The sequence below is a fragment of the Budorcas taxicolor genome, chromosome 7 (genome assembly GCF_023091745.1).
Source record: "Budorcas taxicolor isolate Tak-1 chromosome 7, Takin1.1, whole genome shotgun sequence".
In the NCBI taxonomy this organism is placed as follows: Eukaryota; Metazoa; Chordata; class Mammalia; order Artiodactyla; family Bovidae; genus Budorcas; species Budorcas taxicolor.
In genome coordinates, this window is record NC_068916.1 from 4,585,832 (window position 1) to 4,602,344 (window position 16,513).

Genomic DNA, 16,513 nt, shown 5'->3' on the forward strand with positions numbered 1-16,513 from the left:
GTGAACAGTGCACAGAAGACACAAAACCCAGCTGGGCTTGGCCCACCTGCTGGGGGGCCAGCACACACTGTGACTGTGACTTTAAAAGGTCCAACGTGTACATGCCTCACGGAACAGACACGGGGCATGACAGGGAGAACAGAATTATTATGGGAGGAAAAGGAGCACAATAGTGCATTAGCAAGCTAGGAAAGGGAACTGAGAGCAGAGAGACGAAGGGCAGCCGCCAAATGCCAGCCCATGTGGTCACACGTGGTCTTTACCCCTGATGGCGAGCATGGCTGAGGTCCTCTCCTGCCCGCACACGCACGAGTACTCCCCAGCGTCCTCCGCGGTCAGCTCACGGATCTCCAGCTCACACACGGCCCCGTCCTGCCTCAGGCTCACTCTGCCCCCGGCTCTGAGGGTCTCGGGCCCCTTCCTCCACTCCACAGGGGCCGCCTTGCTCAGCTCACAGTGCAGAGTGACCGTGGTCCCTTCTGTGGCCTCCTTGCTTCTCAGTCTTCCTATGAACTCAGCAGGCAGAGCTGAATGCAGTAAGACAAATGGAAGCATCAGAGTCCTGGGGGAATTTTGGAAGCAGGACGTGACAAGACAGAGAAAAAGACATAAGCTCCCACAGGACACAGGACAGAACCTGCAGTGAGACAAGAGGTGTGAGGCCTCTCAGAGCCTGGTTTCTCATGGTCCACACAACAGCCCGGGAAGGAGGAAGGAGCTCTGGGGAGTTACGGGAAGAGGGCGGCGCTGAGACGAGGAGGGAAGGAGGGATGAGTTCAGGGAGACGACACGAAGTCAGTGACTGAATACCAAACCCAGCTCCGCCTGCCACAAGCGGTCTTTACCCCTGACGGTGAGCGTGGCTGAGGTCTTCTCCTGCCCGCACACGCACGAGTACTCCCCAGCATCCTCCGTGGTCAGCTCACGGATCTCCAGCTCACACACGGCCCCGTCCTGCTTCACCCGCACTCTGTCCCTGGCTCTGAGGGTCTCAGGCCCCTTCCTCCACTCCACAGGGGCCGCCTTGCTCAGCTCACAGCGCAGCTTGGCTGTGGCCCCTTCCGTGACCTCCTCCTTCCTGAGACCCTTCAGGAACTTGGCAGGCAGGGCTAGAAATGGGCAGAAAGACACAAAGACTCTTAGGTTCTCTGTACACACAGATGAAGTAGGAAATGGAGAGTACACAGAAGACACAACACCCAACTGGACACAGGTATGCTGGGTGTACCAGTACACACTCTGACTGTGACTTTAAAAGGACCAACCTGTACATGTGCCGAAGAACAGACGGCGAACGTGACAAGGAGAACAGAATAGTTAGGAAGGAAAAGGAGCCGGGCAGTGAGTGAACAGGGCAGGAAAGGGAACTGAGAGCAGAGAGGCAACAGCAGCCACCAAACGCCAGCCACGTGGGCACACGTGGTCTTTACCCCTGACGGCGAGCGTGGCTGAGGTCCTCTCCTGCCCGCACACGCACGAGTACTCCCCGGCGTCCTCCGCGGTCAGCTCACGGATCTCCAGCTCACACACGGCTCCCTCCTGCCTCAGGCTCACTCTGTCCCCGGCTCTGAGGGTCTCGGGCCCCTTCCTCCACTCCACGGGGGCCGCCTTGCTCAGCTCACAGCGCAGCTTGGCTGTGGCCCCTTCCACGGCCTCTTCCTTCTTCAGACCCTTTGTGAACCTGGCAGGCAGGGCTGGAGATGGTCAGAAACACACAAACACTATCAGGCTCTCTGAACCCACAGAAGGAAACAGGATACAGAGAGTGCGCAGAAGACACAAAACCCAACCGGACTTGGCCCACCTGCTGGGGGGCCAGCACACACTGCGACTGTGACTTTAAAAGGTCCAACCTGTACATGCACCACGGAACAGACACGGGACATGACAGAGCCAAAGAAAATAATTATGGGCGGAAAAGGAGCAGGCTAGTGAAATAGCAGGGCAGAAAGGGAACTGAGAGCAGAGGGATGAAGGGCGGCCAAATGCCAGCCACGCAGCCACACGTGGTCTTTACCCCTGACGGCGAGTGTGGCTGAGGTCTTCTCCTGCCCACACATGCACGAGTACTCCCCAGCATCCTCCACGGTCAGCTCACGGATCTCCAGCTCACACACGGCTCCCTCCTGATTCACCCGCAGTCTGTCCCCAGCTCTGAGGGTCTCAGGCCCCTTCCTCCACTCCACGGGGGCCGCCTTGCTCAGCTCACAGCGCAGCTTGGCTGTGGCCCCTTCCATGGCCTCTTCCTTCCTCAGACCTTTTGTGAACTTGGCAGGCAGGGCTGGAGGGGGTCAGAAAGACACAAACACTCGAATGCTCTCTGAACCCACAGGTTAGATAGGTCCTGGACATCACAGAGAAGACACAGCACCCACTGGACACAGGCCACAGGCTGGGCGCCCCAGGCTCACACCCTGGACTACGGCCCCTCAGCCCAGTCCGTCCAGTGTGCCTGTGGCCCCTTCCACAGCCTCCTCAGGCCTCACGTCTGTGAATCTGGTGGGCAGGGCAGGAGAGGGCTAGAAGGTGTCGAGAACATCCCATCCTCCAGAGGCCACTGGGGGACAGGACGTGACAGGACGGAGTGAAAGATGCAGAGCCCATGGGACACAGGACAGAACCTGCAGTGACGCGAGGCGGGGAAGCAGCTCAGAGCCTGGCTCCCTGTGATCCACACACATGCCAAGAAGGAGGAAGGAATTCTGTTTAGTTATGGGAAGAGGGCAAGGCTCAGATGAGGAGGGATGAGTGCAAGATGCCGTGAGTCAATAACTGGACACCAAAACCCAGCTCCGCTTGGCCACATGTGGTCTTTACCCCTGACGGTGAGCGTGGCTGAGGTCCTCTCCTGCCCGCACACACATGAATATTCTCCAGCATCGTCCACGGTCAGCTCATGGATCTTCAGCTCACACACGGCTCCCTCCTGCCTCAGGCTCACTCTGTCCCCGGCTCTGAGGGTCTCGGGCCCCTTCCTCCACTCCACGGGGGCCACTTTGCTCAGCTCACAGTGCAGTATGGCTGTGGCCCCTTCCGCGGCCTCTTCCTTTCCCAAACCTTTTGCAAACTTTGCAGGCAGGGCTGGAGATAGTTGTAAAGACACAGACTATCACACTTTCGGTATACACAGAAGCAGCAGGACATGGGCAGTACACCGAAGACACAACACCCAGTTGGACTTGGCCCACCTGCTGGTTGTGCCCAGCACACACTGTGACTGTGACTTTAAAAGTGCTGATCTGCACACGCGCCACAGAACAGACAGGAAACGTGACAGGGACAAAATAGTTACGGAAGCAAAAGGAATGGGAAGTAGCAAGGCAGAAAGGGGACTGAGAGCAGAGAGACGAAGGGCAGCCTCCAGACGTCGGTGCACGTGGTCACACGCGGTCTTTACCCCTGATGGCGAGCGTGGCTGAGGTCTTCTCCTGCCCGCACACGCACGAGTACTCCCCAGCATCCTCCACGGTCAGGCCATGGATCTCCAGCTCACACACGGCTCCCTCCTGCCTCAGGCTCACTCTGTCTCTGGCTCTGAGGGTCTCGGGCCCCTTCCTCCACTCCACGGGGGCTGCCTTGTTCAGCTCACAGCGCAGCGTGGCTGTGGCCCCTTCTGTAGCCTCCTTGGTCTTCAGTTCTTTGATGAACCGAGCGGGCATGGCTGCAGAGAGTTAGATGGACAGAAGCCATCAACCCCGATAAAGGACTGGGGGTCTCACCTGAACGTTCAGGATGGGATAGATGCAGGATGGGGGGAGGACGTGGAAGGAAGCAGACCAGAGCCTGTGTGACAGTGCAGTCCTCTCCATATTGCTCAGTAAGTTGCAGGTTGTGAGAGACTGGCTCCGTCCAAGCCTCTTTCTTCTCAGAGTTCATCTGTCCTACTTATGTCTTTTCCTATTGTCTGAAGGCCTACCTCATCTACACCCAGAGTGCACGCCATGCTCCTCCAGCTCACAACTTACACGTGCAGCAGGCAATCAACAACTCGCCAGGAGGCACCTTCCAGCCGTGAGAACCACTGCCCCACTGACACCCCTCGTTTGTGCTTCCCATCCCAGGTAAGGCGTCAACCACATGTGGCCCACATCTGGGCACACTGCAGGCCTTCCCTACCTTCACCAGGTCCCACCTCATTCACCTTGCACCTCCTTTCCTGACCCCACTGGACCCCCACTCTCCTGACTCAGATCTCTTAGACCCCAGTGGATTCCAGCCTTGGCCTTCTAACCCTGCCCCCTAGCCCTCCAACCTGCAGTCCGCTCTCGCATCCCAATTCCAGGCACAGCGCGAGCTTCACAAGTTACAGCTGATCACAGCTCATCCTGGTTACACCCTGCTGTGGCCTGAATCACATCCCTCAAAATTCGTACGTTGGAGCCTAACCCCAGGATGCAGAATGGAGATGTATTTGATGAGGCAGCTGAGGTGAACGAGCTCACTGGGGTGGAAGCTAACCCAACATGACCGGTTCCCTTATCAAAAGAGGATATTACGACACAGATGCCCAGACAGGGATGACCACGTGGGGGCGTGGAAAGAAGACGGCCGTCTACACGCCAAGGAGGTCGGTCTCAAGGGAAACCAGCCCTGCCACATCCTAGCCTCAGGCTTCCTGCTTCTAGGGCTGGGAGGAAACCATTTTCTGAGGTTTAAGCCACTACTATACTGGTAAGCCATTTAGATTTTGGTACCAGGAGTGGGCTGCTACTGTAACAAATACCTAAAATTATGGAGTTCTCTTTGGAACTGGGTGATGGCTGGAAGCTGGGAGAGGTCTGAGGTGCATATTAGATAAACCTAGATTGCTTGAAGAGATTTCCAGGAGAAATATGGATTCTAAAAGTGCTCCTGGTGAGGCCTCATATGGAAATGCACTGTTGGAAACTGGAAGAAAGGCAATCCTTTTATAAAGCAGTGAAGGATTTGGCTGAACGGTGTGTCCCAGAGTTTTATGGAAGGTAGAACTTACAAGTGAACTTGGGTATTTTTAGCTGAGGTAATTCCTAAGTCAAGCATTGAGGGCACAGACTGACTGCTCCTTGTTGCTTATGGTAAAATGTAAGAGAAAAGAGTTATATTAAAGAAGGAAGTATTTAAACAAAGAGAAACCAAACATGGGTACCTTAGAAATTTTTCAGCCCACTGAAATTTCAAGAAAAAAAAGAGAGAGAGAGAGAGAACACTTGTTCTGGAGAGAACACTGAGTGTGTGGTTAGAAATCATTTGGTAAAGAGATTTTTAAGTGGGAGTCTCGGATCCAATCTTAGAAAAGCCAGGAACAGAAATGGAATCACCCAGGAGGCTGTGTGGAAGACTCTCTTGTCTGAAATCTTGGACTGCTGTGAATTATAAAGGAGACCACCAAGGCTTCTGAGAACTCTGTATCAGCAGAAACACTGCCAGCCATGAAAATCAGGCTCAGAAGGCACAGGATGGAAGATGGGTGGGCCAGCATAGCTATGCAGCTGGGACAGGGACCATCCTTCACAGTTGGGAATGACCCCAAAGGCAATTCAGAAGTCAGCAAGGCCACAGCATCCACAGTCCCAGGAGGCCACCTCTGTGCAGGGCCCAGAAGACAGCGTATGGAGCCAGAGGATCATTCTCTAACCTTGAAAATCTCACAGAATTTGTCCTTAGTAGGTGCCAGATTTCTGTGGAACCAGTGGCTTCTTTCTTCTTTCCTATTTCTTTCTTTTGCAATGGGGATATCTACCCCATGCCTGTTCCACTGAAGTATTTTGGAAGCACAGAACTTGTCTGATGTTTCCGGTTTACAACTGCAGAGGAATTCTGCCTCAGGATGAATCATACCTCCAGTCTCACATACACTTGATTTAGATGAGATTTTAGATGAGACTTGGGATTTAGCCTGACACTAAAATAGGTTAAAATTTTGGGGTTTGGGGTAAATGTACTCTGCATGTCAGAACATGCCTTTTTGGATCAAGAAACCGAGTATTATGGACTGAATCATTTTGCTTTTCACTCAGTCATGTCCAACTCTTTACGACCCCATGAACTGTAGCAGGCTTCCCTGTGTATCATCAACTCTCAGAGCTTGCTCAAACTCATGTTCAAGTCAGTGATGCCATCCAGCCATCTCGTCCCCTCTCACCCTCTTCTCCTCCTGCCCTCAAACTTTCCCAGCATCAGGGTCTTTTCCAATGAGTCAGCTCTTCGCATCAGGTGGCCAAAGTATTGGAGCTTCAGCTTCAGCACCAGTCCTTCCAATGGACATTCAGGACTGATTTCCTTTAGGACTGACTGGTTTAATCTCCTTGCAGTTCAAGGGGCTCTAAAGAGCCTTCTCCAAAACTACAGTTCGAAAGCATTAATTATTTGGTGCTCAGCTTTCTTTATGGTCCAAATCTTTATGGACTGAATCATGACTCCCCTCAAATTTATATACTGAAGTCTTAACCCTCAGGAACTAAGAATGTGAATTTATTTGGAAATAAGGTTTTTGTAGAGGTAATTAGGGTAGAATGGAGTTACCGGGAGGGTGACTAATTCAATTTAACTTATAAGTATTCTTATAAGAAGAGAAGATTAGAACACAGGACATGCAAAAGGGTGACCAGGTGAGGACAAAGAGAGAGCGTGGCTATCTTCAAGCCAAGGAGGGAAGTCTCCCACAGACACCTGGATCCTGGACTTCCAGCCTCCAAGACTATGTAACCAGCATGTCAGAACACACATTTTTGGATCAAGAAACCGAGTATTATGGACTGAATCACCGGATCACTGAATCAATGAATGTGTCTTTTGAGTCACCCGTATGCGGTATTTGTTACACAGCCTAGGTTTTCTGAGACAGAGCTCTTTAGAGGCTGCACAAAAGTTCCAAGGTCAGTCAAATGCTGTCTGATTAGCACAGCACTGGAGGGCTTGGTCTGCCTGCCGCCTGCTCCCTGCACTCCCAAACACTGTGCTTCAGTCCTCGGTGCAGCGCTCTCACCAGCATGAACGACCCCACTGCACACCTGGGTCCGGAGCCCGCACACACCCTCAGACCCCACTGCACACCTGGGTCTGGAGCCCGCACACACCCTCAGCCTCGGCCTCAGCCTCGGCTGAGGGCAGCTCTCTAAACCACAATGCCTGTTTGCTGGTGCCTCCCCGAGAGTGTCCTTGCACCAGGCACCCCTGGGGTCTGCACCCACAGGGCCTAGGCAGGGTTGGCCTGTGTTTCTGTGAAGTGGGTTGTGACCCTGAGACAGCAGGAACATGGGGAGAGCACACTACACGTGGCAGAGAGGAGTCACGAGCGTGGCCACGTGCAGTCTTCACCTCGACACCGGTGTGGCCACACACACCCCGCAGAGTCCACGCCCCCCAGGTCACGGATCTCCAGCTCACATGCGGCCCCGTTCTGCCCCAGGCGCCCTATGTCCCGTATTTGAGGAGCTCAGGCCCCTTCCTCCACTCCACAGGGGCTGCCTTGCTCAGCTCACAATGCGGGGTGGTTGTGGCCCCTTCTGTGGTTTTTTTATTCCTCGGGTGTTTTGTGAAATTGGTGGGCAGGACTGGTCACAAAGACAAACACGCCATCACACTAGGCGAACACACAGAGAAGACACCAGGGGAAAAGAACAGCGGGAACACAACACCCAAGCGGACACGGGCCATGCCCGGGCTGGGCCACAGACACGCCGTGCCTGGGGCTTCCCCCAGCGCAGCCCTGCAGTGGACTTCCCAGGCCCCTTCCTGGGTATCCACCTGACAGGCAGGGCTGGGAGCGTCAGTGACACGGACAATATGAGCTTCTCTGGAGAACTGTTGGGAAGGAAGTGACAGGATGGGGGAAACGACACGGACTCCGACAGGATGACAGAACAGCGTCAGTGGTGACACAGATGGTGGGAAGTGGACTAATTGCTGGTGTCCTTTGGTTCACACATCAGCACAGGAGGGTGAAGGAGGTTCCACAGTCTTCTGGAAACAGGCAGTACTGAGACAGCGAGGGAACATAGAGCAAGTGCAGAAGGACGCGTGAGGTCAGTAACTGGACACCAGACACAGCTCCGCCTGCCACACGCGGTCTTTACCCCTGACGGCGAGCGTGGCTGAGGTCCTCTCCTGCCCGCACACACACGAGTACTCCCCAGCATCATCAACGGTCAGGCCACGGATCTCCAGCTCACACACGGCTCCCTCCTGCCTCAGGCTCACTCTGCCCCCGGCTCTGAGGGTCTCGGGCCCCTTCCTCCACTCCACGGGGGCTGCCTTGCTCAGCTCACAGCGCAGCTTGGCTGTGGCCCCTTCCACGGCCTCTTCCTTCTTCAGACCTTCTGTGAACTTGGCAGGCAGGGCTAGAGATGGTCAGAAACACACAAACACTATCACACTTTCTGAACACACACAGTCCACAGGATGTGAACAGTGCACAGAAGATGTAAAACCCAACTGGACTTGGCCCACCTGCTGGGGGGCCAGCACACACTGTGACTGTGACTTTAAAAGGTCCAACCTGTACATGCATCACGGAACAGACACGGGACATGACAGGGAGAACAGAATTATTATGGGAGGAAAAGGAGCATGATACTGCATTACCAAGCTAGGAAAGGGAACTGAGAGCAGAGAGACGAAGGGCAGCCGCCAAATGCCAGCCCACGTGGCCACACGTGGTCTTTACCCCTGACGGCGAGTGTGGCTGAGGTCTTCTCCTGCCCACATAAGCACAAGTACTCCCCAGCATCCTCCACGGTCAGCTCACGGATCTCCAGCTCACACACGGCTCCCTCCTGATTCACCCGCACTCTGTCCCCAGCTCTGAGGGTCTCAGGCCCCTTCCTCCACTCCACGGGGGCCGCCTTGCTCAGCTCACAGCGCAGCTTGGCTGTGGCCCCTTCCACGGCCTCTTCCTTCCTCAGACCTTTTGTGAACTTGGCAGGCAGGGCTGGAGAGGATCAGAAAGACACAAACACTCTAATGCTCTCTGAATCCACAGGTTAGATAGGTCCTGGACATCACAGAGAAGACACAGCACCCAGTGGACACAGGCCACAGGCTGAGCGCCCCAGGCTCACACCCTGGACTATGGCCCCTCAGCCCAGTCTGTCCAGTGTGCCCGTGGCCCCTTCCACAGCCTCCTCAGGCCTCACGTCTGTGAATCTGGTGGGCAGGGCAGGAGAGGGCTAGAAGGTGTGGAGAACATCCCATCCTCCAGAGGCCACTGGGGGACAGGACGTGACAGGACGGAGTGAAAGATGCAGAGCCCATGGGACTCAGGACAGAACCTGCAGTGACGCGAGGGGGGGAAGCAGCTCAGAGGCTGGCTCCCTGTAATTCACACACATGCCAGGAAGGAGGAGGGAAATCCAAAGTTACGGGAAGAAGGGGGCTTCCCCGGTGGCTCAGTGGTAGAGAATAACCCTGCCATGCAGGAGACGCAGGAGACAGGTTTCATCCCTGGGTGGGGAAGATGCCCTGGAGCGGGGCATGGCAACCTACTCCAGTATTCTTGCCTGGAGGACCGCAAGGACAGAGGAGCCTGCTGGGTAAGGTCCCCAGGATCACAAAAGAGAACAGCTGAAGTGATTAGGCACAGCTCAGCACTGCACGTGGGGAAACAGTGCTGCCGAGGCGAGGAGGGAGGTGGGGTGAGTGCAAGAGGCCGTGAGTCAGTAACTGGACACCAAACAGCTCGGCCTGGCCACACGCGGTCTTTACCCCTGACGGCGAGTGTGGCTGAGGTCTTCTCCTGCCCACACACGCACGAGTACTCCCCAGCATCATCAACGGTCAGCTCATGGATCTCCAGCTCACACATGGCTCCCTCCTGCCTCAGGCTCACTCTGCCCCCGGCTCTGAGGGTCTCGGGCCCCTTCCTCCACTTCACGGGGGCCACCTTGCTCAGCTCACAGCGCAGCTTGGCTGTGGCCCCTTCCATGGCCTCTTCCTTCTTCAGACCCTTTGTGAACTTGGCAGGCAGGGCTGGAGATGGTCAGAAACACACAAACACTATCACACTTTCTGAACGCACACAGTCCACAGGATATGAACAGTGCACAGAAGACGTAAAACCCAACTGGACTTGGCCCACCTGCTGGGAGGGCCGGCACACACTGTGACTGTGACTTTAAAAGGTCCAACGTGTACATGCATCACGGAACAGACACGGGACATGACAGGGAGAACAGAATTACTATGGAAAGATAAGGCACAGACTAGTGCGTGAGCAAGGGAGAAACGGAAACTGACAGCAGAGAGATGACTATGTGTTGTTCCGTGATTAAACTTTGCCCAGCTCTTGGCAACCGCGTGGACTGCAGCATGCCAGGCTTCCCTGTCCTTCACCATCTCCTGGAGTTTTCTCAAATTCATATCCTTTGAGTGGGTGATGCCATCCAACCATCTCATCCTCTGTCATCCCTCTCTCCTCCGGCCTTTCATCTTTTCCCACATCAGGGTCTTTTCCAACGAGTCCGCTCTTTGCATCAGGTGGCCACAGTGCTGGAGCTTCAGATGGGCAGCCACCAAACGCCAGTCCATGTGGTCACATGCAGTCCTCACCCCTGACAACGAGCCTGCCCAAAGACCTCTCCTGCCCTCACACACTCCCCTGAAACCATTAGAGCCGAGCCATGATCTCCAGCTCACACGCTGCCCCGTCCTGCCCCAGGCACAGTCTTATTTCCGTCTCAAGGGTTCTGGTCCAATCCTCCAGTCCTCATGGACCACCCTGCTCAGCTCACAGCACAGTATGGCCATGCTCCCTTCTGTGATCTCTGCATGGTTCAGACCCTTTGTGAGCCTGGCAGGCAGGCCTGAGGAGGGCTACGAAGTCACTGAGAACATCAGACTCTCAGGGCAACTCTCTCCAGGACACAAAACCCCACAAACTGCAAAAGACCACAGTACGAACAAGTAAAGAGATGCACAGATGGTGACGGAGGCAAACGTCCCGGAGGGAACAGCGGACACACAGCACTGGACACTGACGTCTACTGAATGAGGAACCGGAGCCAAGAGACATCTGCAGGCACCCAGGTGGGAAGATACAGAAAGGCACAGAATCCTACAGTGAGACACAGACCACACGCAAACATGAAGCCACAGGTCGCTGGGGCCTCTCACGGTCTTTACCCCTGATGGCGAGCGTGGCTGAGGTCCTCTCCTGCCCACACACGCACGAGTACTCCCCAGCATCCTCCACGGTCAGGCCACGGATCTCCAGCTCACACACAGCTCCCTCTTGCATCAGGCTCACTCTGTCCCCGGCTCTGAGGGTCTCGGGCCCCTTCCTCCACTCCACGGGGGCCGCCTTGCTCAGCTCACAGCGCAGCTTGGCTGTGGCCCCTTCCATGGCCTCTTCCTTCTTCAGACCTTCTGTGAACTTGGCAGGCAGGGCTGGAGATGGTCAGAAACACACAAACACTATCACACTTTCTGAACACACACAGTCCACAGGATATGAACAGTGCACAGAAGACGTAAAACCCAACTGGACTTGGCCCACCTGCTGGGAGGGCCTGCACACACTGTGACTGTGACTTTAAAAGGTCCAACGTGTACATGCATCACGGAACAGACATGGGACATGACAGGGAGAACAGAATTATTATGGAAAGACAAGGCACAGACTAGTGCGTGAGCAAGGGAGAAACGGGAACTGACAACAGAGAGATGACTATGTGTTGTTCCGTGATTAAATTGTGTCCAACTCTTTGCAACCACGTGGACTGCAGCATGCCAGGCTTCCCTGTCCTTCACCATCTCCTGGAGTTTTCTCAAATTCATATCCTTTGAGTGGGTGATGCCATCCAACCATCTCATCCTCTGTCATCCCTCTCTCCTCCGGCCTTTCATCTTTTCCCACATCAGGGTCTTTTCCAACGAGTCCGCTCTTTGCATCAGGTGGCCACAGTGCTGGAGCTTCAGATGGGCAGCCACCAAACGCCAGTCCATGTGGTCACATGCAGTCCTCACCCCTGACAACGAGCCTGCCCAAAGACCTCTCCTGCCCTCACACACTCCCCTGAAACCATTAGAGCCGAGCCATGATCTCCAGCTCACACGCTGCCCCGTCCTGCCCCAGGCACAGTCTTATTTCCGTCTCAAGGGTTCTGGTCCAATCCTCCAGTCCTCATGGACCACCCTGCTCAGCTCACAGCACAGTATGGCCATGCTCCCTTCTGTGATCTCTGCATGGTTCAGACCCTTTGTGAGCCTGGCAGGCAGGCCTGAGGAGGGCTACGAAGTCACTGAGAACATCAGACTCTCAGGGCAACTCTCTCCAGGACACAAAACCCCACAAACTGCAAAAGACCACAGTACGAACAAGTAAAGAGATGCACAGATGGTGACGGAGGCAAACGTCCCGGAGGGAACAGCGGACACACAGCACTGGACACTGACGTCTACTGAACGAGGAACCCGGAGCCAAGAGACATCCTCAGGCACACAGGTGGGAAGATACAGAAAGGCACAGAATCCTACAGTGGGACACAGACCACACGCAAACATGAAGCCACAGGTCGCTGGGGCCTCTCACGGTCTTTACCCCTGATGGCGAGCGTGGCTGAGGTCCTCTCCTGCCCGCACACGCACGAGTACTCCCCAGCATCCTCCACGGTCAGGCCACGGATCTCCAGCTCACACACAGCTCCCTCTTGCCTCAGGCTCACTCTGTCCCCGGCTCTGAGGGTCTCGGGCCCCTTCCTCCACTGCACGGGGGCCGCCTTGCTCAGCTCACAGCGCAGCGTGACTGTGGTCCCTTCTGTGGCCTCCTCCTTCCTCAGGCCCTTTGTGAACTTGGCGGTCAGGGCTGGGCAGGGTCAGAGTGACAAGGGAAACATTAGACTCTCTGGAAAACGTAGGGGGATCAGGATGTGGGCACTTAATAATGCAATAGTGAGACATTGGAGCAAATGATGAATAAACGCTTAGATCCACAGATCCATGCGCAGGTAGCAGCACTTGGCGGGGGAGTGTGTGCAGAGGACAGACAGACCAGCAAGGAAACGGAATCCTCAGGGAGGACCTCCCGGCAGGGACAGAACACGGAAATGGCCACAGTGCCCGCAGAAAGTGACGACAGATTGGAGCGGATGTCATCCAGCACTCTCCACGGCCCAGCTTACCCCACACCGTGGCCACGGCCCCCTCCAGGCCTCATTCTGTAGTGACTTTACGATCTCGAGGGGGATCGCTGGGCACGGAGACACAAAAAGAGCTACCTAAACTATCCCACGTGTCTCCCTCAGCATACCCCCCCTTGTCAACTCCTCCTGCTGCCGGGGCCAGAGCCCGGGGCTGACAGAACCGGGAGCAGCATGGCCGGAAGGGAAGCACAAGCCACCCCTGCCCTGTCTCCCTGGAGTAGGTGCCCCTGGGATCGGCACGTCCTGAGAAGCTGCTCTCCTGGACTGCTTGCAGCTGGGCAACTTGAGCACTCCGTAGGCACGCTCAGTCGCTTTGTCGTGTCCGACCGTTTGCGACCCCATGGACTGTGGCCCACTGGGCTCCTCTGTCCCTGGCATTTCCGAGGGAAGAATACTGGAGTGGGTCGCCGTGCCCTCCTCCGGGGCTCTTCTAGCCCAGGGATCAAGCCTGAGTCTCGTGTCTCCAGCGCTGAGGCAGGCTGTTTACCACGAGCGCCAGGGGGTTCTCTGGTCCTCGGCGCTCGGCGGTGCTTCCTCCCTGCAGTGGCAGCTGCTCCTGACTGTGTGACAGGCCTCCGAGCCCACACCCCTTGTGGGCTCCTGGTGAGTCGGAACAGTGTGGGTACCAGTGTCTCTGTGCTAGAGATGCTATGCTGCACTCGTGAAGCTCATCCACGAAGGCGGCATCATGGCCTGACCTCTCCCCAGAGATCTGAGTTATCTGTGTTCATAACGGCCCTGCCCAGCCTCAGGATCCTCTTCTTTACCGTCCCACCTTGTCTCATGAGCACACCCCAACAGGGCCCAGGATGTGAGGCCTCTGAGCACCTGCAGAGCTGTCCCCTTTGCTCTGGGAGGTCACGCCACACCTTGACAGAACCCCTTCTGTGGCCGCTGTCTAGAGTCAGCGCACCCCCCAGAGGTGCCAGACACTGACCCCAGTCCAGCATGGGTGTCCACCTGCCCTCCTGGACCTGGCTCTGCTCCCCAGTGTAGCTTCCCGTCCCTCCTTCCTCTCCCGCCGTCATCAAGCACTGTCCACGCCTATTTCGCCTCCACTCCACTCTACACCCAGACCTCAGCTCCTGGCTTACCTCCACCTCACCCTCCACAGGCAACTCTCACACTCAGTTCACTTTCGCTTCAAACGCCACCTCACCTCCACACCGAGGAGTTACCTCCACATCACCTCCAGCACGTCTCCACCTCCCCCACACCCCGAGCTCACTTCCCATAACAACCAGGTGCTGGATGGAAGACCCGAGGCCCTCCATCACGGCTCTCACGGACTACCCTCTCAACACCCCTTCAACATCCCACCCTCAAGGGCCATGCTCTCATCTATTTCCCAGCTTCTCTCCTGTTACGCTCCCTCGAGAGGACCATAATTCTGTTCTTTCCCTATGTGGCTGCCCGCCTCCTCTTTCTCAGACGTGAACCCCTGAGGACAGTGAGGACCTTATCCTCTGCTCATTATTTGAGAGAAGCGTGGGAGACCGTGGAGACTCCTGCTGCAAGAATGCAGGAGATGCGCAGAGACAAGAAAGACTGCAGCCAGACAGGGCGGAGCTGGAGGACACGATAAAAGCCCGCAGACACGAAGCCGCTGCTCCACACGCCACACGTGGTCTATACCCCTGACGGCGAGCGTGGCTGAGGTCTTCTCCTGCCCGCACACACACGAGTACTCCCCAGCATCCTCCACGGTCAGCTCATGGATCTCCAGCTCACACACGGCTCCCTCCTGCCTCAGGCTCACTCTGTCCCCGGCTCTGAGGGTCTCGGGCCCCTTCCTCCACTCCACGGGGGCCGCCTTGCTCAGCTCACAGCGCAGCTTGGCTGTGGCCCCTTCCACGGCCTCTTCCTTCTTCAGACCTTTTGTGAACTTGGCAGGCAGGGCTGGAGATGGTCAGAAACACACAAACACTATCACACTTTCTGAACACACACAGTCCACAGGATGTGAACAGTGCACAGAAGACACAAAACCCAGCTGGGCTTGGCCCACCTGTTGGGGGGGCCAGCACACACTGCGACTGTGGCTTTAAAAGGCCCAGCGGTGCATGTGCCACGGAACAGACACGGGACACGACAGGGAGAACAGAATAATCATGACAGGAGAAGAAACAGGACAGCGAGAGAGCAGGGCAGAAAGGGAACTGAGAGCAGAGGGATGAAGGGCAGCCGCCAAACGCCAGCCACGCGGCCACACGCGGTCTTTACCCCTGACAGTGAGCGTGGCTGAGGTCTTCTCCTGCCCGCACACGCACGAGTACTCCCCAGCGTCCTCCGCGGTCAGCTCACGGATCTCCAGCTCACACACGGCTCCCTCCTGCCTCAGGCTCACTCTGTCCCCGGCTCTGAGGGTCTTGGGCCCCTTCCTCCACTCCACGGGGGCCACCTTGCTCAGCTCACAGTGCAGCTTGGCTGTGGCCCCTTCCACGGCCTCTTCCTTCTTCAGACCTTTTGTGAACTTGGCAGGCAGGGCTGGAAATGGTCAGAAACACACAAACACTATCACACTTTCTGAACACACAGTCAACAGGATGTGAACAGTGCACAGAAGATGTAAAACCCAACTGGACTTGGCCCACCTGCTGGGGGGCCAGCACACACTGTGACTGTGACTTTAAAAGGTCCAACCTGTACATGCATCACGGAACAGACATGGGGCATGACAGGGAGAACAGAATTATTATAGGAGGAAAAGGAGCACAATAGTGCATTAGCAAGCTAGGAAAGGGAACTGAGAGCAGAGAGACGGAGGGCAGCCGCCAACCAGCTCTGACTGGCCACACACGGTCTTTACCCCTGACGGCGAGCGTGGCTGAGGTCTTCTCCTGCCCGCACACGCACGAGTACTCCCCAGCATCCTCCACGGTCAGCTCACGGATCTCCAGCTCACACACGGCCCCGTCCTGCCTCAGGCTCACTCTGTCCCCAGCTCTGAGGGTCTCGGGTCCCTTCCTCCACTCCACGGGGGCCGCCTTGCTCAGCTCACAGCGCAGCTTGGCTGTGGCCCCTTCCACGGCCTCTTCCTTCTTCAGACCCTTCATGAACTTGGCAGGCAGGGCTGGAGGGGGTCAGAAAGACACAAACACTCTAATGCTCTCTGAATCCACAGGTTAGATAGGTCCTGGACATCACAGAGAAGACACAACACCCAACTGGACACAAGTCACAGGCTGGGTGCCCCAGGCTCACACCCTGGACTACGGCCCCTCAGCCCAGTCTGTCCAGTGTGCCCATGGACCCTTCCACAGCCTCCTCAGGCCTCACGTCTGTGAATCTGGTGGGCAGGGCAGGAGAGGGCTAGAAGGTGTGGAGAACATAGGATTCCAGAGGCCACTGGGGGACAGGACGTGACAGGATGGAGTAAGAGCCACAGACCCCATGGG

At 56.1% G+C, this 16,513-nt stretch overlaps 1 protein-coding gene across 50 annotated transcripts in view; it reads right to left on the minus strand.

Moving 5' to 3' along the window:
- Positions 1–16,513, minus strand: part of OBSCN (obscurin, cytoskeletal calmodulin and titin-interacting RhoGEF) — a 233,171-nt gene that overhangs the window by 63,315 nt on the left and 153,343 nt on the right. For 32 of the 50 annotated variants that reach the window (XM_052643386.1, XM_052643400.1, XM_052643406.1 and 29 more), the window contains 14 exons: positions 15,925–16,188; positions 15,339–15,602; positions 14,751–15,014; positions 12,515–12,778; positions 11,098–11,361; positions 9,682–9,945; positions 8,645–8,908; positions 8,055–8,318; positions 3,398–3,661; positions 2,818–3,081; positions 2,018–2,281; positions 1,431–1,694; positions 846–1,109; positions 264–527 (listed from right to left, as the gene is read on the minus strand). In XM_052643386.1, the coding sequence (XP_052499346.1) occupies positions 264–527; positions 846–1,109; positions 1,431–1,694; positions 2,018–2,281; positions 2,818–3,081; positions 3,398–3,661; positions 8,055–8,318; positions 8,645–8,908; positions 9,682–9,945; positions 11,098–11,361; positions 12,515–12,778; positions 14,751–15,014; positions 15,339–15,602; positions 15,925–16,188 (3,696 nt within the window). The remainder of the gene's footprint in view (positions 1–263; positions 528–845; positions 1,110–1,430; positions 1,695–2,017; positions 2,282–2,817; positions 3,082–3,397; positions 3,662–8,054; positions 8,319–8,644; positions 8,909–9,681; positions 9,946–11,097; positions 11,362–12,514; positions 12,779–14,750; positions 15,015–15,338; positions 15,603–15,924; positions 16,189–16,513) is intronic. The other 18 variants (XM_052643366.1, XM_052643363.1, XM_052643367.1 and 15 more) reach the window with 18 other exon arrangements.